At 49.0% G+C, this 22,465-nt stretch overlaps 1 protein-coding gene across 1 annotated transcript in view; it reads right to left on the reverse strand.

Moving 5' to 3' along the window:
• The window catches only part of ESPN (espin), a 107,922-nt gene that overhangs the window by 23,755 nt on the left and 61,702 nt on the right, over positions 1-22,465 (reverse strand). Inside the window, exons 8-9 of the mRNA XM_063145359.1 lie at positions 10,066-10,230; positions 7,702-7,894 (exon numbers count right to left, since the gene is read on the reverse strand). Coding sequence (XP_063001429.1) covers positions 7,702-7,894; positions 10,066-10,230 — 358 coding nt within the window. The remainder of the gene's footprint in view (positions 1-7,701; positions 7,895-10,065; positions 10,231-22,465) is intronic.

Consider the following 22,465-nt stretch of genomic DNA (forward strand, 5'->3'; position numbering starts at 1 on the left):
AGCTTTTCTGTAGCTTCCCCCCCACCCCATTCTGAAAGGATGAAATGCCACTCCAAAGGCAGACTTACTGGCAGCTTTTGGCTAAAACGTGAGCGTGCGTTTTTTAAACGTACATTTGGCCCTTCCCCTTTTGCTTTTGGCCACTCCCACTGCCAGAATGCAGCCCCCAAGAAATGGGGCATGGACAAGCTGCCCTCAGGGCTTCCCCCCCCCCACGAGTACATAGGGTGCAATAAAATCCCCAAACTTGAGACAGCTTAGCACACTTCACCAGCTGCATTAAAACTGGAGGCCAACGTTATTTTGTACACCCATTTTTGGAAGTGTGAGTCCATCTGCCCTCAGAGGAGCTGACAATGTGAGTCACTGATCTGGCCCTGTCACTGGGAGAAGGCAAGTCCAGGGCAGTGACTCATGCAGAGGCACAAAAGGAGCCGCCTTGGAATTCAGGTCACCCTTGCTGCGTCCAATTGGCTCACTCAATCGCAGCCTGTGCAGAGAGACAGCAGCCTTACCCAATCTCAGACGAGGCTGATAGGAAAGGGGAACGGCCAAGCAGTGACTCACACAGAGAGACATCCATCACCTTCACAGAAACCTCTAGATTTATTCCTTAGGGCGCATCTCATGTTCCAGCCACCAGCCTCCACTGGGAAATTGTCACATTACCCCAAGAAAGCAAGAGAGAGAATCAATGGCTGGAACCGAGGGGGAAATAGTTATCGAGATCCAGACCCATCAAGGTGCCCCGTCGAACAGGAGCCAGCCCTGCTTTCTTGGCAATCACACAAGCGACCCCCCCCTCCTCCCCCAGCTGCCTCTGAGCTGGCCGTGCCCCACGGCAAAGGAAGCTACAACCAAGCCTCACCAGCAATGCCTCAGGAGACCCTACAGCACAGCAGCCTTCCCCAAATCATCTCCCTCCAGACGTATTGACTACAAACCCCATCATCCCCAACCAGCGCGTCTGGGGGTGACAGGCACAGGCTGCTCCGGCATGCTGAAATGTACCACAGCTTCTCCTGCCCGGATGCTTATGGGGCCCTTTTAGGTCAAGTTACCCGAAGGATCCCAAACCCCCTGGAGCCACGGAAAGCCACACGTGTGGCGTGGATTCCAAGGAGCCTCCCTGAAACACAGACAGAAAAAGAAGCACGAAACGCGGGGGCGGCACTGTCCTCAAGAGCCCCGGCACCAAAGGTAATCCCGTCTCGGTGGAGGCCGACAGCCGTCCGACGCTGCGCGAACCTCCTCGGAGTCAGTGGGTAAGAAACAAGAAGGCAGGGCTGCAGAAGGAGCCCCGACGGCCCTCAGGGTGGCTGCCGCTTCCCCCAAAACACGCAGCCCCACAAGAACAGCCCCTCCCTGCAGCATTCCGACGAAGGCGACCCTCACATGGAAAAGGAAGAGTAAGACCGGAGCCAAAGCGGGCAGCACCGGACGAAATCAGGCCATCCCCGGGGCCAGTTCGCCAGCTCCTCAGCTGCCATCCTGCTTTAAGTCCATGATGGCAGCGCGTGCTCACCTTTCCCTGACACAACAGGACAGTTGGTACTCAGGTGGAAAGAGGCAGACAGGTAGAGGCTAAGAAGGGATAAAGCGGGCCAGGGGAAGGTCAGGGCACGGCCCGCTAGGTGCGAAGCCCTCCCCGTCTTTCCAGGGGGACCTGGAATAGAGCTGATCCCAGATAATGAAAATCCCATTCAGAGAGGGACGCCGTCCCATCAATCACACCCCAGCCCCCCTTCTCCACAGGCCGCATTTGTTCCCCGGCCCCCTTCGCGCATCTGGAGAGGGCTGCCGGCCACTGGCTCCAGTCACGGCAGACCGTGCACCCCGGCGCCGCAGGGAGTCTGAGATTAAACAGCTAAAGTGACGGACGGGGCAGTGAGCCGCCGACGGAATCTCTGCCGCTGGCCGGCTGCGGAAAAGATACTTGCCCTGTTTGGAGGCTCTCAGCGTGGTCCGCGAGGCACCGTCTCCACGCTCCTGGGCAGCCTGCGCCGTGGGGAAGCCCTCTGTGTACCACCAGCCATCCTGGAGGGCCATGCAGAGCAGAGATTCCCACCCCCTAGCAGGCCATGAGGTTGTGTGAAGGGACGGAAACGCCTTTGAAGCGGCCGGCCCCAGGGGGGTGGGGGGGTGGGGGGTGCGATAAATGGATGAGCGCTGGAAGCGCCTTCTCAGAGGGAGGACAGGAAGGCGTCTGGGAATGAATGGGCCACTTTGGGAAAATGACATGCTATTAAGCGCCGGCTTGGGACCCCAAATCCCCCTGGATTCAGGGCTAATAAGCACGCGTTGGACGCCTGCCAGTCCGGGAGCAGTAATAAGCCCTCAAAGCCCAAAGGCTGGAAGGACATTCACGTGTCTGTCTAATGCTGAACATATGAGCACAAACAAAAGGGACCCTGTGAGTGTGTGTGTGTGTGTGGTGGGAGAAGGAGCACGGCTCAAGCATTGGGTTTGGGGACAAACTGCCAAGTGCAAGGAGGAAGCAGTGATGTGTCCTGGGGGGCACAGCACTCTCTCAAACAGCAACCTCCCACTCTCTGCAGAGGCAGTCAGGACCAACGGGCGGAGCGAACGCTGGACTATTCTGCTGCTGCTGTTGCGTGGGGTTTTTTTTTTTAAAAAAGCAGCAGGTTTTACAGGAGGTTAAATAAGAATTCAGTCCTTATTTGACTTTGGGACGTCGGGGCCTGGCTCAGAGTTCAAGTTCCAATGAGTGAGAGAAAGGCGATTTGGCACATGTACTGAATGTTCTGCCACTATTGGGTATTGTTTCTAGAGATTAAGGGGCACCGCGTTCAATACCGTGAGAAGATCGGCTTTCATTAAAATGAACACACACACAAGTTTCTAGGCCTTAAGATAAGCGTTAAAGTTTCTGTCGAAATCTCAGATGCCAGAGAAGGGGGTGAGATTTGAGCAGAATTCCCAGGGGCCGAGGCCACAAAATAGTCAATGGCAGAAACAGCAGCCCACAAGGGATATGGGAGCAAAAAAAAAGGGGTCACAAAACCATCAGATACACACAAATGGGCTTAACTGGGGCAAAATGAAATCAGCCAAGCTCAATGCAGCCCAACAGGGGTGTATTTTGTCTTGCGAAGCGCTGAGCACTCCTCACTTTGATACTTCGAGATATGCAGGAAAAAAGGTGGGCCGTAAATCCTGTCACACCTGCCAAAACGTGTGGAGCGCTGACTCGTTTTTTTAAAAAATAGCACAAACACACATGTGCTCCAGATGTGGTAAAAAAAGGCAAAGGACCATGAAGTTGGGCAAGGAGCAGCTGGAAGAGAAAGGCTATGGAGGGGAGTTTCCGGAAGCAGGCAAGAAACTTTCCGCTGTAAAAACTCCGGCTGTCCCTTTGAACAGTGACCAGCTCAGTGATCCAAAGAAAGAAAGGACAACAGATGATTTCTCTGCCAACTCAGCATCCCCTGAGAGCGCTGGAAACGTTTCCAGGAAATGTTTCGTGCATCAGGCAGTGCCAGCCAGGACATGTTCCCTCCACCAGGATTTTGCATTAACGCACCAAAATCTATTCACAGGAAAGGGCGTGCCAAGGATGGGACGGACACGGAGGCCAAATGAAGAGCGCGGTTCCTACGGTAGTTGTTGCAATTTACTTGGGCTAGCTCATTTCTGAAGACAGAAATGCCGTGGGTCTGTCCAAAGCACACGCTCTTACTAAGAGACCCCTGGACAGAGTTGTAGGGGCATAGGAGAGTTCAGATTCTTGGATCTGAGGTTAGAGACGGTGCTCCGACCTCAGACCCAGGAGTCTGAGCAGCCCCTCGCAGCTGGTGCAGAGAAAACCGCACTGGCTGCCTCTCGGAGGCGCATGTTTTTCTCAAAAACACAAACACTGTGGCCTTCTTTCCTTAATATGAACATTTTGGGTGTGCAATTCCCCACCCCCAACTCTTTCCCAGTTCACTGAAAAGACGTGAATTGAGTACGTTCATTCAAAAAACCTCGATAGAGCGAATTTCACACCCATTCCTAGGTATACGGAGTGTGGGCTGAAATTGAATCCAGTTTTATGCCTGTGTAGTAAAGTGCCATGGGCTTCCAGCAAAGGATCCTGGGAATGGAATTCCCTGGCACTTTCAACAACAACAAGGACCCTCTTCTAACCCGTGATGATGCCGAATACCAGAACTGTATTTTAGCTGGTGAAGCCAAGGTGACAGGCAGAGCTGATGGCATCTGGGTTGTGGATGGGGACTGAGTGAGATGTAGGGGGGAAAGGTCCTCAGCCTGGTCCTTCCAGATGCTTTGAACTACAACTCCCAGCAGTCCTGACCATTGGGCCTTGTGCCAGAGCTTCGGCTATTGGGCGGTATAAAGATGTAATAAATAAATAAATAAATAAATAAAACTCAATTCTGCAACAAATCTGAAAGCGGATAAGTGCATTAACAGCCTTGTGTGGAAGAGACTTTAAACAGCAGCTTGGGACACAGGCATTGAACACGTGAAGTTTTCCTAATCATGCGTTATCGCCCCACTAGGAAATGGTTTCTTCCTTCCTTCCGTCCTTCTGGTGTGTCAGATAGCCATGAAAGAGACCAGGCCAAGGAAAAAAATGTTGGCATCACCATCCAAAACTAAGCAGCACAGTGAGGTGATGGCTGTGGCATAGAGATGGCTTGGACTACAGCTCCCATCATCCACAGCCAACTGGCCTCCTCAGTGGAGCTGATGGGAGCTGTAGTCCAAAACACGTGGAGGGCGCAACGTTGGGGAAGTCTGGCTTAGATAGATTTCGCTAATCTTGTCATTATGGATTCATGGATTCTGGCCTGTTTTCCGATGTATTTATTTTATTGCTCAAGACAGCTCATAAACCACGTAAGTCACATCGCAAACAGAAAAACTAAACAAACAAACAAGAAACTACATGTTGACTGGCAAAACATACCATTTGAAACACAGATCTGCAATCTACCAAAACGGATTGTCAGCAATACCAATCTTAAAATGCAGCAGCCAAGAGATCATAGAATAGCAGAGTTGGAAGGGGCCTACAACTCTGCTGTTCTATGATCTCTGCTCGCCTCCTGGAGTGAAGCAAGCCATCCCGCGGCCGTGTTGCCGCAACCGAGGAGGCTCTTATCAAAGAACTGCATGTCTAACAGGGGCTATTACTCTGTACTGAGATGGAATCTCCCTGCACAGAGACAATCTACCTCTCCGTGCCGGATGCTTTTAGAAACAAAATACTGGACTGGATAGAATCTGGCACTTTTTGTGTCCTATTTTACAAGCGCACGCACGAAGCCACCTTAGGTTTCCACTCAAGAGAGAGGCTGACTGCTTGTGTTTGTGTCTGAAAACTGAGGCCTTAATGCCTTGTTGACGTTCCCACAAACCCACAGTCCCTCAACTCGTCCTAAATAATGCATCCTTAGCATGGGGTGTGGTGACAGGCAAGCACCGAACAAAAAGGCCGAGGATTAAACCTCCATCAATATTTAAGGGCCCGGAGCCTTTTGCTAAGGGAGGTAGCCATCAATGTATTTAAAAGCCGGCGGCAGATGCATGTGAGAGCTGCATTCAAGCTGAAAGCACCAAGTGCAGAATTTGGCCACTGACGTGACCTGCGAAGGGCTTCTCCCACACTACAAATATTTATCGTTTTAAGACGTTTATTCAATTTGATTTTAAACATTTCTAAGCCGTTTCTTTAGACCATTTCCACCCAAGGAATCCCTCCATGAATACTGGGAGTGGTGATTTTGTGAAGGTGCTGAGGATTTTCTTCGTTAGCCCGTGCAAACGCTCTTGGCAGGACTACAGTTCCCAAGGTGAAAGAACAAACCATGTCAGTGAGGAGCACGCCGAAAGAACATGGCATATTCAAATTATTTATCTTGACATTTGGCAAGCAGTGACTGGCTTTTACTTGACCGTCACATTTCAGAATCTGGTGGATTTGGGCACCACAGGAAGTGGTGCGGCTGTAAAATGTGCAGCTGTGCCTAGCTGGGGTGGACGGCTGGCCGTTCCTGAATCTGCTTGGACCCATAAAAACATAGGATTAAAAACTTTGTTCCAGCAGGCTGTCTATGCAGCACGTTGAGCTAGCAAGGAAAGGGGGTGGGCTGCTTTCACCAGCGCCACCCCCACCCCACCCCACCCCACCCCACCCCACCCACACCAATGACGGAACTCCCTGTCAATGCAGGCTAGTTCATGTTCAAACCACAATGAATTTTGGAAGTGTTGCGTGACCTCCCAGTTTGGGGACATTTCAAGGATATTTGAACGTCTTTTATTCTGTTTTGATGCCTGGAAGAGCTGCTTTTATTTATTTATTTATTTTATATGTACAAAAACAAGCAGGAAAACAGCAAACACCAACGAAAAGAACATAACAAAAAAGCTGCTCTTATAAGCCAATCCAAGCCTTCTGGACGGGACTAGCGGCTATTACTATGAACACGGTCATTATCATCACTACCCTGCCATTCTTCCAAGGAGATCAAAGGAGTGTACATTTCATCCTTACAACAACTCTGTGAAGTGGCTTAGGATGAGAGTGTCCGGGGTTAGTCCCAAATCCGCCAGTGGTCTTCATGGTTGAGCAGTGACTTCAACCCTAACAACTGCACCACATTGGCCCTCGACTATGAATATCTTAAAAAGCATCTGAATAAGAAGCAATCCTAGCCAAGGCTTCATTCTGTATCAGTCTGCCAAATCCACACTAGCTCAGGCAGTGGGCAGACCCATGAATTCAGGGGTGCAGGATCTCAAGAAATCAGAGGTTTCGTCTTCCTATTTGAAACGGAGGCTGCCTATCCCTGGAATTCTAAGTTTTGTATCCCAGATACAAACAACCCCAGGTGAGGGTATCCATTCCACTGCAGCATTCAAAATCAAGTACGGATTTGGGAGTCTGGACTGATGCCCGTTGCTTTACGATTTTGCATGGAAGTAACAGCACCTTTCGATGAAAACAAATTGATGCTATTTTCCTCCCTCTTGCTTAAACAACCAGAGCTGAGAAACTGCATTCCTGGCACATGAAATAAAACCAGGCCAGCGCTTGCTTGTCTTGAGGGGACGCTAACCCACACGCCCTCACCCAACTCATAATCCATAACGCTTCACTCCACAGCAAACAGAGATGTGCAAAGATCACACAAATGCAAGTCAAAATGTGCTGAGAGGCAACGTTAAAGGTGCAACTCCAAACGGCAGATCGATAATTTTGTTTGTTATTGTGTTTGCAGTTGAACTGTCCAGACCTTTTCCCCAAAACAGCGTGAGGTACTGAAGAAAAAGCGGGACCTGCTATGAAATGCTTGTTACACTTCCAGCTACTCCATCCTATAACCAGCCCCTCCTTCTGCCCGTCCAGTTTTCTGTTTCTCCCCCTGGCCACAATGACCAGCAAGTTCTTATCTGGTTTGGATTCTCTCCCTGGCTTCAGGATTTTTCCTGAAAGATTTTGTGTTCTTCTGAAAATTTTTAGGTTCTGCCAGCTGTGCTGATATTTCCTGCTGGTGTGTACATGATGCTGTTCTGGTTATACAAGGGTCAGGACTTGGAGAATGAACTCGCTATTAGTACAGGATGGTGATTCTCTTAGAGCCCCCCACCCCCACCCCCCCACACACTCTGTATCCCTGGTATAGTTTAAGTCCACCCTTAGGACTGGAGAACCAAGACTTGACTTACTTCCGGTGGAGGAAGATGACCGCCGCTGGCTAGCCGAGGACGGGTGGTTCTCCGTTGGCAGTGGAGGGGGTGGCGGTGGTGGGCAGGCACCCTCGGGGAGTGGCGGGGGAGGAGGAGGGGGAGGCACCTCTCCGGAAGGCTTATTCTCAGCCGTGCTTCCATTTTGCACGTTGTCATCGGACAGAAGGGACGCCTTTGAAGATAACATTTTTTAAAAAAAAGTCAGAGAAAGAGCGACAGTAAAAAATGTGGAAGAACACCTTTCACTGGGGCATCCCACCACTAAAAGCAAACATGAAGCAACGAACATTCATTACGGTATCCCACTACTGCCACCAGTGTGAAGGAACAACCTTTCCTTAAGATATCCCACCCTAACACCAAGTGTGAGGGAATAACCCTTCATTAGGGTATTCCACTTCTAACACAAAATGTGAAGGAACAACCCTTTATTAGGGTATCCCACTGCCGTGGTCCACAAATATGACAAAACCACATATTTTTTCCATCACTCTTTGCTGTTTGGATACTTTGAGACTTGGGTCTGTGGCACTCCTTGCCACAAACCCATCTCAATTATAAAACTCCTTAATTGTAAAACTGCTGACACCAAAATAAACCTTTTGTATCTTATATACCTCAGTAGACTGGTAGCTAAGGCCCAGGTAAGGGATTGACACCACCACTAGAGACAAGGTGAACAAAACAGGTTTATGAAAGGATTTTAAGATGCAAAATCAGTTCAGCACCAAGAAAGGCTGCAACTCAAACTCCAGGCAGCAGACAGCCCAACTGGAGAAGCCTCAATGCTTGGGTTTCAACGGGAGATGCATCTATGAGGGTCTCTCCATTCATGGACATATGGCAGATGTGTGCTGCACAGGCTAAGATTAATGTGAGATGCGAGAGGGACACCCACCTTTCAGGTCTCCTCTCAACTCACAAGGTAACATTTTAGAGAGTGATAGAGGTGGTCTGAACATGTGAACACTGTCCTGAAAGCACATCCACATTAAGAATGTAAGAACATAAGAAGTGTCATGCTGGATCAGACCCAGGGTCCATCTAGTCCAGCACTCTGTTCAGACAGTGGCCAACCAGCCACTGGCCAGGGATGAACAAGCAGGACATGGTGCAACAGCACCCTACCACACATGTTCCCCAGCAACTGGTGCACACGGGGTTACTGCCTCGAATACTGAGATAGTACACAACCATCAGGGCTAGTAGCCACTAATGGCCTTCACCTCCAGGAATTTATTCAACCCCCCTTTAAAGCCATCCAAATTGGTGGCCATCACTACATCTTGTGGTAGTGAGTTCCATAGTTTAACTATACGCTTTGTGAAGAAGTCCTTCCTCTTATTTGTCCTGAGTCTCCCACCAATCAGCTTCATGGGATGACCCTATTGGGTTCTAGTGTTTTGAGAGAGGGACAAAAATGTCTCCCCATCCACATTCTCCATACCATGCATAATTCTGTCCACCTCTATCACGTCTCCCATTATCCTCCTTTTTTCCAAGCTAAACCATCCCAGTTGATGTAACCTTCTCTCATAGGGGAGATGCTCCAGCCCCTGGATCATTTTAGTTGCCCATTCTTCCAGAGGTGGCCAATGAGATGGGGTAGACAGTAGGAAAGGACCACAGTGACTGATTCATCAGCAGGTCTCTCTCAGAGGCAGCTGTGACAAGGGACGGGTCGTAGTGTATCACGTGCCGGCAAGTGGCTGTGGGCACCGGCTGTTTACAACTTCCTGCCCCAGCTCATTAACTGCTGCTTCTTAGTGATCTTGGGGTGGGGGTGGACGAGGAGGACTGATTCTGCATGTCCCCCGTGTGTTGGGGCAAAGCCAGCTGTGTTGAGCACCTATTGGCTAGTTCCCATAACCTCACCAATACACCTTTCCATCCATCCCTAGAACAGTTTTGCAATTATTATTATTTTCTTTAATGTGGTTTTTGGTGAGGTCTGGGGGAGGTAAGATGAAAGCGGCTTATGGATGCATTTCAAAACGCATGCCCACCAGCTTAAAAGGCTTTGCTTTGTTTTGAAAAAGGTGGTTGAGCTGCCTGAAGGAATAGGGGAGGCACAAGGCAGCATGGGTCGAGTATTTGAGTCCAGGACTGCATGACAGGTGAAGCCCCAGTGCAATTGGTGCTAAGAATGTTACGTCTATCTTCAGCCTGGGGCAACCTTTCCTCTCTGACTCAGTTCCCATGTGGAAAGCTGGGGGAAAGGCCCTCACAGGGACCAGGAGGTGGTCCTGCTATCACCCCTCCCCCCCCAATTGCCCACTACTCTGACTGGTAGGAGAGGAACAGGAAGCAGTGAGAAGCAGGCAGTGTCCCCTAGTGGCTCACCTCTTCGCTATGCGCCATCTTGTGGTTGTTCCCTGTGTGCTCCCCGGCGCTCCCGCTGCCCAGGTGTTTATAATAATCCCCGGTGCTGGGCTGCTTGTTGAAATTTCGTGACTTCCTGCTGGAGTCAACACGCCGCAGTTCTGGGCTGCTCTCGAGGGAAGTGAGCTGGAAAGCCAAGACGGCGGATCCGGGTTATTACAGCAACGACCAGAGAATAAAAGCCCCGCAGACCTCCATAAGTTACAGAGATGCTGGCATCACAGGACAGGAAGACATATTTGAAAGCGTTTGAACAGGTGGAGTTATTAAGCCCATTTTCCAGACAAACCTACTGAGCTGCAGAGAAACTAGCTGATTCATGCGGTTCTGAAGTTTCCTAGGAGGAATTCATGTGAGTTGAACCGGCTTAAATCCAGTTTAAAGATCCATGCATCCCTGACCTCACTTCTGTTAGTGACATTTCCCAAATGTGGGTGGGAATTCGCCTCCCTTGCCTACACTATGCACAGAGCCAGCTTCAGACCTACTCAAAAGTTACTCTTTGTTATTATTTATATAGTGCCATCGGTATGCATGGTGTTATACAAAGGGTATGTTCCCTGCCCATAGGAGCTTACAAACTACCATTCAATGGAAAGAGGGGAGGGGAAGGGGCGTATACAAGGAAGCAATGTGCAACTGTTCAGTCCCATATGCTTAGTTTAGTCACAGGCATGAGGCCAGAAGGTTCAGGGTAACGTTATGGCTCCCAAGAAAGGTACCCTAGGAACCGACACTGTACAAGAACTCTTGGTTAGCCTTATCACCTTGCAAAACTACAGTTCCCCTGAGTTGTGGGGGAAAGCCATAAGAGCAGACTGGGTTACATTTGTAGCATAGATGTTTCATGTGTAGCACTGCCAACTCTTTTTCCTTCTCTACTGGTAGGCTCTTGGGAGCATTATCAGCAGTGCACAGGCAGGAATTTCCCCCGTTCTTTGGATGGTGGCAAAATGTGAGGTCTGTTTTGCCCAGTGAACCTATTGCGTGAATGAAGATATAAAGCTGCCATTAAGAATATCTATTGCTGGAAAAGTCTGCCTTCCTTTAGAATCATAGAACAGCAGAGTTGGAAGGGGCCTACAAGGCCATCAAGTCCAACCCCCTGCTCAGTGCAGGAATCCACCCTAAAGTATTCCTGAAAGGTGGCTGTCCAGCTGCCTCTTGAATGCCTCTAGTGTGGGAGAGCCCACAACCTCCCTAGGTAACTGATTCCATTGTCGTACTGCTCTAACAGTCAGGAAGTTTTTCCTGATGTCCAGCTGGAATCTGGCTTCCTTTAACTTGAGCCTGTTATTCCATGTCCTGCACTCTGGGAGGATCGAGAAGAGATTGTGGCCCTCCTCCGTGTGGCAACCTTTTAAGTATTTGAAGAGTGCTATCATGTCTCCCCTCAATTTTCTCTTCTCCAGGCTAAACATGCCCAGTTCTTTCAGTCTCTCTTCATAGGGCTTTGTTTCCAGACCCCTGATCATCCTGGCTGCCCTCCTCTGAACACGCTCCAGCTTGTCTGCGTCCTTCTTGAATTGTGGAGCCCAGAACTGGATGCAATACTCTAGATGAGGCCTAACCAGGGCCGAATAGAGAGGAACCAGTACCTCATGTGATTTGGAAGCTATACTTCTATTAATGCAGCCCAAAATAGCATTTGCCTTTCTTGCAGCCACTACTAGAGCACTAGTATAGGGTTAGTGAAGATCCACTATGTCTAATGGGAGTCCCCACTAAGTGAACCCCTCAACTGGGGAGAGATGTGGCGTGAGCATTGAGAAACTTGTGTTCCCTGTGCAAAGTGTGAACGACAGAGCTTTCAGGCCTTGTCCTATCACATTTCTGGAGCCGAGGATTCCCATCCACTGTTGTGTCGCTCCTGCATGTAAATTGAAACTGGACATTTGGTCACCCAACAACATAAAGGATGTGGAACAAGAGTGATAAAAGCAGGCAATTCCATTAAAAGGGGGAAAAGCCTGGCTCCCCCTGCCTTCTGCACTATGTCCAAAAAGCTGAAGCAACCCTCAGCTTACACACACACACACACACACACACACACACACACACACACACACAAACACACTTATTTTTCAGAACCAGAAGAAATGACGCCAAGGATTAGTGTGGACAGCTTATCCCTTTGTAAAAATCTCACCAATGCAATTACATCTTTGTGTGTGCTCTCTCATTAAATAAGGGGGAACTTTGGCAACCATTGCGGCGGCCCCCAGGTTACAGTGCCTGGCACCTCTCTCACCTCAGAGGCTGGGATTTGGAGAATTTTTCATTATACATTTGTTTGCGGCATCCTGACACTTTTCTCCCTTTTTCTTGTTTGGGATTTGAAGATGACAGCTAATGTTCCCAACAGTTTCCACAACACACACACACACACATTTTGAGCAACACAAAAATGCCTTCTAGCTGAAGGGGCGTTCTGTGGAGCTACTTCGCTAACAGCAACAACAATACTAAATTATATATATATATATATAAATATAGTACTCTAAAGGGCTTCACATAATACCCAAAACAACCCAGTAATGTAGGACTATAGCAGATGGGAAACTCATTTAAGTGAGAAATGGACTCAGCCAAGCTGCTAGGGTGTTCATGTCAGAGACAAGATTAGAACCCGGAACTTCCTGGCTCACTGCCATTGTATCATACCGCTCCTCCATGCGGACACACCTCTTTATCCCAGATATTTGTTTTTTACACATACACCCACACTAAGTTAGCCGCTGTATAAGAAGCAGACATTCAGCAACTTAAGTTTCCCCCAGAGTACCGAGGCAGGAATAAAGAACTCACCTGCTGGATTTCTCTTGGTCAAACAGCAGTTAAAAGCACAGGCCTGCTGGCTTCAGCCATGAAAAACCTAAAAGCCCTGTTGGATTTGTCCAAATCCAAAAGGCCCACCTAGCCCAGCAACCTGTTTCTGACGAAGGACAGGCAGATACTTCTCGGGAGTGCAAAAGCAGCCCAGCAACACAGGTTTACCTTCCTAGGTAGATTCTCCCTGGTGTCCAGAGATATAGGTCTCCTGAAGATGGAGGTTCCATTCGTAACTTTCCTACTGACTAGCTGCCAATATTTAGTTTTTAATTTTTTTACAAATTAGATGTTGCCACTGACTGCCATCCATTGATCTAATCCTTTATCATTAATGGAACAGCAGCCCTGAAGGATCGGGGTGAAGGTCTGGGTGGTCAAGCATCCTATTTTCCACAGTGGCCAGCTAGATACGTCCGGAAAGCCATGGAGACAGGGAAGTTGATAGCTCTCTCCCCAAACTCTGTCAGTTCCCCGACAACTGGCATTCAGAGGCAGACTAGACTGCTTCCAAAAATGGAGGTTTCATTTAGTTACCCAAGCTAACAGGGTGCTGCTTGAATCAAGCCCTTTTTCTTACCAGCCCTGTCGTCCGTGGCCATCGTGAGAAGCAACAGACTCGAAAAAACGCTGCCTCCTCCTTTGTCGACGAGGCCAAATTCCACTTCTCATTATCATGGAGTAAAGCTATGAATTCTCCATTAACTTTGGAGTTTGCTCCTATGGCATCCCACACCCCTGGCCGGGATACCGTGCACCATGATAGGCAGTGCAGGATTGGCAGAATGACGCGTTCATACACACACACACACACACGAGGCTAAGTGATGCTCCTATCAGGGCAGGATCCACCCACCACCACCACTGAAAAATCACCTTGTGTAAAAGCAGCATTTTCCTTAACAGCATGGGTGTAAAAGTCACACCACTACTGTGCATGATTACATTTCTATACCGCTCAATAGCCAAAGCTCTCTGGGCAGATTACAAAGATTAAAAAAACTAAAAAATACAACATAATATCAAACCATTTACATAAAACAGATGAGGATTTTAAACGGTCAACAGCAGCAATAACAATTCATCTCACGACTCATTAAAACCCTTATCAAATGCTGTCAAATGCCTGGGAGCAGAGGCGCATGTTAAACTGGCACCAAGATCAGGACAACGTTGGCACCTCACTGGGGAGAGCATCCCACAGCCGGGGCCACCACGGAGAAGGCCCTCTCCCTTGTTGCCAAACTCCAAAACTCCTTTGGAGGAGGTAGTTGGAGGAGGAGGAGGACTAGATATTCCTATCTAGTCCAACATACTGTTTCTGATGGTGGCACACCAGATGCTTTTAGGAAGCCCCCAAGCCAGGTGTGAAAGCAGCCACCCTTCCCTTTTTGTCCCTGTATGTATCTTATTTATTTATTTATTTATTTAGAGTATTTTTATCCTGCACCTCAGCCAAAAGGCTCTCGGAGCGGCTTACAATGTATCTTCTAAAATTCTCTACCACCCTTCAGCATGGCTTCCAGGGCCGTTTATCAAAATAAGCCAAAATACAAATAAAGTATACCTTTACAAAGCTGGGGGGATAAAACTATCTTTGGGCTGGCACCAAACAGATAATGACGTTGGTGCCAGGTGGGCAACTCTGGGAAGGCAATTCCACAAAATAGGTGCCACCATGGAGAATTCTCTCTCTCTCTCTGGTCAGCACCTGCCTACGATGTTTATAATGTCCTTCTTCAAGGACGTCTTAGGGAAGCACACCTGGCTTCTCCCCCAATTCTTACCCTCATTATAATCCTGGGAGGAGGTGTGGGCTGAGAGAGAGAGAGAGAGAGAGAGAGAGAGAGGGAGGGAGGGAGGTCCAAGTCAACCCAGAAGACTCAGGATTAAGCAGAAGGGGATTTGCATCAACCCAACCCTCTGTCCACTGCACCAATCATGGGAAGACTTCCGGCTCATTGATTGATTTGTTACATTTATATCCCGCCATTTCCCCTCCAAGGAACCTCTCCAATTAATCCTCACAATAACTCTCTGAGGGCTGGTGGCTGGCTTAAAGTCATCCAGTGAGCTTCACAGTGGCATAGGGACTAGAACTGGGATCTCCAGACTTCCAGCCCAACACTCTAACCATTACACCATGTTAGCTTGTGGGATCTACTTTGGGCTATTCTTTTTTTACTTCAACAATAGGATCCACCAGCTAGCAAAACCAGGTGCAAAATGGTGTGTGTGTGTCGGGGTTGGGGGCTTCCACACCCCACGAGCCATAGCCTGGGATGATCTGCCTTTCAAAGTACAAATCTATAGTTGAGTTAGGACAGATCAGTGTCCTAAATCAGGCTCAGGGCCGGGGAGAGAGGTTGACCCAGTCCACACATAATGGCGGCAAGCCGTGGGTTAATTAATCTCCAATTTGCTGAGCTATATGCTGTTGCCGCTTTGCATAATCAACCTCCAAACAGCCCAATGGGAGGTTATTGGGCAATGTGTGAACCCAGACATTATGGGTTACTCATGGGTTAAACAGCCCACAGTTAACCTACGATTAGCCCATTTTGTTCACTACTTTGCCGGCAACATGTTGCCATTGTTAAACAACTGGGAGCCAATATCCCTTGCTGATCTACTGCAAACCATCCTGAAATCTACCAGTAGACCCTACTCCACATTCTGCCTGCCCAGGCAATATACACGGGGTGGGCAGAAGCTAAATTGGGATTTACAAGATGGCCTCTGGGTGATTTGGAGTAGATCAGCAAGGATTTTTAGCTCTCAATGCTAACAACCATGAGAACGAAGAGCCCTCTTAAATCAGGCTGCTAAATTCAAGAAAGCTTGGCAGGGCGGCACAAAACAGAAGTAGACTGGGCTCCAATTCCGGTATCAAAAAGTAATCTCTGGGCTGAACAGGTGCTCAGAAGCACTTTGTCCTGGAATCCTATGTCCACCGTCCGGAGACATGATTTGCACCTGGCGCCGGCTGGTGGACCTTGGAGTTCTCGTGAAAAACACAGTGGTTTCTGCAAGCCTCAAGCCTGCCCACGCTCAAACCACCCTCCACACTGGCCCTTTTGTTGGAGAGGTTTCTGAATGCCCGAAGTGCAAAGTATTAACCAAAGTCGCTCTAAGCAGCATTCTTAAAGCGGCAGGAAACACCAACCGGGCACGAGCGAGTGCTCGGTTAATATTTAATAGGTGGCCGGCAACGGTGTCGGCTCGCTCTCGGCTTGAGGCCTTCTACTTCCCCTTGAGAGTGTAGGGCTAGCACCATAAATATGCCACAAGAGAAGGGGGAAGAAGGCTTCCGTGGGAGAGAGGGGCACAGAGCTACTTTGTTAACAGAGCTGGGAAAAGGAGGCTACATGCAAAGTCCAGAAAGCTGCAGATGTCCATCAAAGAACGCAATGCCACTCAAGTTCAGAAAGAGAACCCCCATTCCAAACTCATTCTCCTTCCCCTTTAAATCAGTCCACAGCCTTGCCCTGCCCTCTCTGTGTGTCCTTATTTGCTCTGAGATCCCTTCCTGTGACCCGCACTCCTCCAGTTCCAAGGCTGAATTCTACCCGATGAGGCTGAAGCTAAGCAGGTCGGGGTGTGGTCATGGCCTGGATGGGAGACCAAGAGCGGCCAGATATAGAAGAGGAGGGGGCTCCTGCACCTTTAGTAGTGCAGGTGTAGCTTCTGCTGAAACTCCCTCTTCGGCAGAACTATTAAAGGTGCACGAGCCCTGTCCTCTTTTGCATTGGGCAGTAGAGGCCGGTGGCTCCAATGTCAGTGGGGCCATGAATCTGCTCCCAGTTTCAATCAGAACTATAAAGGAGCCCTCCAAGGTGCAGAGCGGATTCAGCCCACCACTGGAATCGGAGCCACCAGCCTCCACTACCATGGGGCTCTATTCCATTTGTTTCCACTTCCCTGTCTGTGGCCACTGAAACAGCTCTTTTCTCCTTGGGCTATTTTGGTGTGTGTGTGTGTGTGTGTTTCCCCCTAAAGGGTTTTTGTGTCTAGGTGTGTATTTCGGTGAACCTTCAGACTCTCCCACGCAAGCGGAGGCCTCCCTCTCGTGTGCAAGATGGCGCCGTTTTGGCTATACAAGAACTGACACTCAGAGAACGAGTTTTCACTCCTCGTTATAGGATTTGACAGATGATATGCAAAGCTATTTCACACTTGCCAAACTTCCGTTTTCCTATTTGACCCCTGCTGAAGTGGGGTGGTGGTGGGCAGAAACGCTTTCCATTTCAGAGAAGCGATATTTCAGTGGTGGGCAGAGCTGAAAGGAAAAGGGGGCGGGGCCAAAGGCAAAATATCAGCATGTATTAACTGAAAGCTGTTACTACCAGTAAGCCTTCAGCAGGTGGGCGGGGTTTCAACCTTTTAGAATGGTAGGTGCTCAGGGGAAAGGAGCCATGGTCTTCTGGGAACCTCTAGAACGCTGGATTGCCATAAAGACTGATCTCTTCCGGCAGGCCTACCCAGTTGAAGTTTAAGATGCTTTTTAATAATGTGCTGCTGTTAATAATGTATTAGTTCTAAATGTTTTAATTAGTTATATGTATTTTATGGTGTTTGATTTTGTGTTGTACCCTGCTTCGATCCAGAGGGAGAGGCGGGTAACAAATAAATAAGTCGTTGTTATTATTATTATTGGGACTCGAAGTTTCTGCAACCCTGTGCTAAAGCTATCAAGACCCCAGTTGCAAGTTTCAAGGTGAACCTTTCACTTCACCAAAGAGAGCTCTGCATTCAAAAACCCAGACTGCAAAGTTGGAATATTTGCAGATATTCCTTGCCACAGCTTGTATTGAATTTCCGACACCTGCAGGTTCATGCAAAATGCTCTAGAGCTATGGAAAATGAAGAACTGACCCTGAATGCCGTGGATTCTGAGAAGGGGGCTCCCCTTTTCAGAGAGCTAATTTTACAACAGCAAAAATTACCCCAAAGGAAAGTTAGGTAGGTTGTAAGTAGAAGCCTGGTTGACTCTTCTCTTGGGGAAAAAGACAATCCAGATGTCCTACACCTCAGGTTTCCTGGGCAGGATCTACACTACTGCTTTAAAGTGCTTTATAACAGTTTTGACAACTGTTGGGGCCCAGGACACACTCCCTAAACAGTTGTCAAAACTGTTATAAAGCGCTTTAAAGCAGTAGTGTAGATCCGGCCCTGGTGCTCCCTTCCTAAAGCTCACGCTCTCTTAGCAAACAGCTTTGCAAATGTAGGAATGGTTTCATTTAAACCCTTTTGCAATTTTATACTAAAAAAAGAGTCACTTTTGCTGGGGAAGGTGTCAGTGGTTGTGTATTTCACTCCTGCATTTTTTGGGGGGGGTACACCTAGTTTTTTTTCATGTGGACCCATAACAAAATTCACTTGGGGGGGTCCTGTGAGTGAGCAGAACCAGCTGCAAATGTGCAGTGCGGACGCTCTCTGTCTGCATGGCTTGCAGTGCATTTGGACTCTTATTCTGGTGGGAGGGGTCCCTGGAAACCCATCATTTATCCTCCTGCTTCTGCCATTCCCGGAATTGCACCAGGACATATCCCAGGTAATCGTATGTCTTCCCGAATCTGGAACGAGACATTTGCAGCTTGAGCCTCCCAGGCGCCCCAGTTACTTGCATGTGCAGAAACTGATATATTTGTGATCGGAGAGAGAAGACGAGATCCCTCTCCGGCCACAGTAATAAAAACCTGGCGGGGAAACCAAAGCACCATTCGGAGCTGTGATGGGGAGATGTCGCTGGCTCTGGTTGCAGCTGATCCCCGAGGGAAGCCGCCCACAACGTCTGGTGCCCACCAGATATTCAACTCCCAACAGCCTCAGCAAGCCAGCCAATGGTCAGGAATGCTGGGAGTTGTAGTCCAAAACATCTGGAGCAGGAGGGTTCACATCTGTGTGCTACTTTCTGTTGCTGGCTTAGTCATTATTTTCCTACAGGTCTTTCAGCCTCCGCTCCCATTCACAGAGACCTTCTCCACCTCCACCCCTTCTCCCGTTCCAGTGTGCGCTCCCCCCCCCCCTTTTACTTAAGTCATAAAAGCCACTTTAGTAATAATAGAAGCACATTCCAAGCGATGGTCACAGCCCTTACAACCACCCTGCAATACAGTTATCTTTCAGCTTCCACTTTCCCATCAGGAAGACAGAGGTGATCGCGGTTTACTGCTGAAGCGAGATTCGAATTGGGGATTTGCCGGCTCACCCTTTCAGCCTCTATGCTACTTCAGTTCTGACACCCATTTCATGCTACGCAAACCCACTGCTCCTTGGATTAATCCTCCTTAAAGTTCGAGAGAAAGAACAAACCCAGCCCGGGATGCCACTCAGCGACACACATCCATCTCTTGCCCAGGACAGCAACAGAGAAAGACAGGACAATAACAGGACCATCTGTCTGTATTCTCTGCACAGGATCCAAGGACCGCCAAGCAACCACAGAAAGGTGAGAAGATGCTTCCTGAGCAGTTCAAAGGTACAGCCGACCAAAATACCACCCATCACCCCATCTCTCAGCTGTTTCCAGGTAATGAAGCAAGCAAAACATTTGTGTGTGTTTTTTAAAAAAATTCTCTTACCTGTGCAGAGAAGCACTAAGTCCCACTAAACCTGCCTTGCTGCCTGAAACATCAATGTCACCTGATACCTGCCCTCTGTACACCTGTGATACTCAAGCCGGCCTCTCTGGTTACAGGGGCCCTCTAATGAATTAGCTACACCTATCAGCTCACCTGCCAGTGACATCACTGAAGCTCAGCCACCAATCGCCGCCCAGCGGGTTCCTCTCGCTTCTCCCTTCACAGAGTCGTAAGTAAAGATCAACCTGGAAGCCCGGCAGATCCGGGGAGGAAGCGCCCACTGTCCCCGGCAGGTGGTTGGGCTGAAGAATCCCGAGCCCTTTGAGAGTCGTTTGCCGATTCATTCAAAACCAGCGAGGAAACTGACATCTGTATGGGAAATGCCCCAACCCTAACTGTGAGTTTGAGGGCCAAAGAAATCCTTGAACCGCTATGAATGGTTTAATTTCTGCTTTAAACTACGCCCGGGGGATTCATGTAAACAAAAAGAAAAGTTCAAGAGAATTGTTGCTAGGAGCATTGGTGCGCACAGGAAAAGTCCCAAATTGCCTGCATTTTTTATAAAAGTGCATCAGACAATGTCTGGCCACTGGGTTAGGGAGAGACATCGGTCCTCACAGGGTGTCAAGGGTGTCCACCTCAGCAAGGCGCAATCCGGAAGGGCGTAGCTCATACTGGGCTGTATCTCTGGTCTGGCCCTCTTCCTCAACTGGTAGCCAGTGGTGCAGACACATACCAGTCAGGAGACGCCTTGAAATGGGGGCTGGGAGAGGTGCTGGGGGAACCAGACACCAGACACCGAGTCTCCGACAGTAACCTCATCCCCCGTTCAATCTCCTAATGAGAAATTACGCAGGGAGGAGGAAACGCAGCGAGAATGAATTGCGTGCAACTTCACACCTCCGCTGGGCCTCTGCGGCATCTGAATGGGATGCTCAAGCAGTAGGCCATGCAAATGCGCTTTGCATAAAAGCAGCCACAGCCTGGGCAGAGGCAGAGAAAGCTGGATGAATAGCAAGAGGGGGGATCCATTTGCACCGGGGAGGACGGGGTCCCAGAACCCACCTGAATGCTGCACGTCTGGCCTGACCTAACAAGTCCTCAGAGGGTGCACAAAGCGCTATCATAGAGTCATAGAATAGCAGAGTTGGAAGGGGCCTACAAGGCCATTGAGCCCAACCCCCTGCTCAATGCAGGAATCCACCCTAAAGCATCCCTGACAGATGCTTGTCCAGCTGCCTCTTGAATTCCTCCAGTGTGGGAGAGCCCACAACCTCCCTAGGTAGCTGGTTCCATTGTCGTACTGCTCTAACAGTCAGGAAGTTTTTCCTGATGTCCAGCTGGAATCTGGCTTCCTTTAACTTGAAGGAAGTTACTTGAAGGAAGAGTGTCCTGCACTCTGGGAGGATGGAGAAGAGATCCTGGCCCTCATCTGTGTGACAACCTTTTAAGTATTTGAAGAGTGCTCTCATGTCTCCCCTCAATCTCCTCTTCTCCAGGCTAAACATGCCCAGTTCTTTCAGTCTCTCTTCATAGGGCTTTGTTTCCAGACCCCTGATCATCCTGGTTGCCCTCCTCTGAACATGCTCCAGCTTGTCTGCGTCCTTCTTGAATTGTGGAGCCCAGAACTGGACGCAATACTATAGATGAGGCCTAACCAGGGCCGAATAGAGAGGAACCAGTACCTCACATGATTTGGAAGCTATACTTCTATTAATACAGCCCCAAATAGCATTTGCCTTTCTTGCAGCCATATCGCACTGTTGGCTCATATTCAGCTTGCGATCTACAACAATTCCAAGATCCTTCTCGTTTGTAGTATTGCTGAGCCAAGTATCCCCATCTTGTAACTGTGCCTTTGGTTTCTATTTCCTAGATGTAGAACTTGGCATTTATCCCTATGAAATTTCATTCTGTTGTTTTCAGCCCAGCACTCCAACCTATCAAGATCACTTTGAAGTTTGTTTCTGTCTTCAAGGGTATTAGCTATCCCTGAACCATGAACTGCAACAGTGAGGTCCCAGGCTGTGGAGTCGGCAGGTCTTGTTAGATATTAGAAACTGGGGTGGGGATGGATGATGGGCGCAGAAAGTTCAGGTTTTTGGAACCAGGAGTGCCTGAGCCCCTCGCTCCACCACGTCAAACACAAAACCCCACAGCATTACACTGGAGATCAGGCAGGAGGTCTCAGTGGAAGAAGACGGGACAAAAATAAGCCTCCACGTGGCCGCCAGGAGCAGTCGGGATCTCCAGGGATCCACTGAAGCTCACAGTTGCCTTGATGGACACAGGTCAAAAGTCAGCACCAATTCCTTTAGTCCAGTGGTTCCCAAACTTTTTCAGGTAACCGCCCCCTTGGTTTCAGAAACTCATGCCCAACGCCCCCTACCCTACACTATAAAAACAATTATTCAGAATAGCGGTTTTCAACGACCCGCTAAGGAAGATAATAACAATAAAATTCAAAACAGGAACAATTAATTTAATATTTATTCAAAATGCGAAGCACTTGCCGCAGGCTTGCCGAGGGAGGGAGGGAAAAGTGAGCGAACACCTTTGTTTTGCAGCCGGCGTGGCGGGGCACACCCAGCAGGGTATGTCTCTTCATTCGCGTTTTTGAAACATTTCAATTCACTGTTCAAAGGACTTTTCTTAAACGGTATTAATACATGTATGGATTCTTCCCCTATACGGCTTGGGACCAAACTACCTTCTCCCATAAAAATGTCCCTGGGTTTTAAGACCTTCTGGAGAGGCGCTTCTTGGAAAAGACCTTGAGTGCCCCCCTGCCACCCCTTTGCCTCTTAGCGCCCCTATGCGATCCCACCCACCCCAAGGGGGCAGTACCGCCCACTTTGGGAACCACTACTTTAGTTGAATATTCTGTGCCCAGCTGAGGCCGCTCATGAATGTGAAGCAGAGCCATCTTCTGTTGGTTGCCAGCCCTG

Source organism: Elgaria multicarinata, chromosome 20 (assembly GCF_023053635.1).
Source record: "Elgaria multicarinata webbii isolate HBS135686 ecotype San Diego chromosome 20, rElgMul1.1.pri, whole genome shotgun sequence".
In the NCBI taxonomy this organism is placed as follows: domain Eukaryota; kingdom Metazoa; phylum Chordata; class Lepidosauria; order Squamata; family Anguidae; genus Elgaria; species Elgaria multicarinata.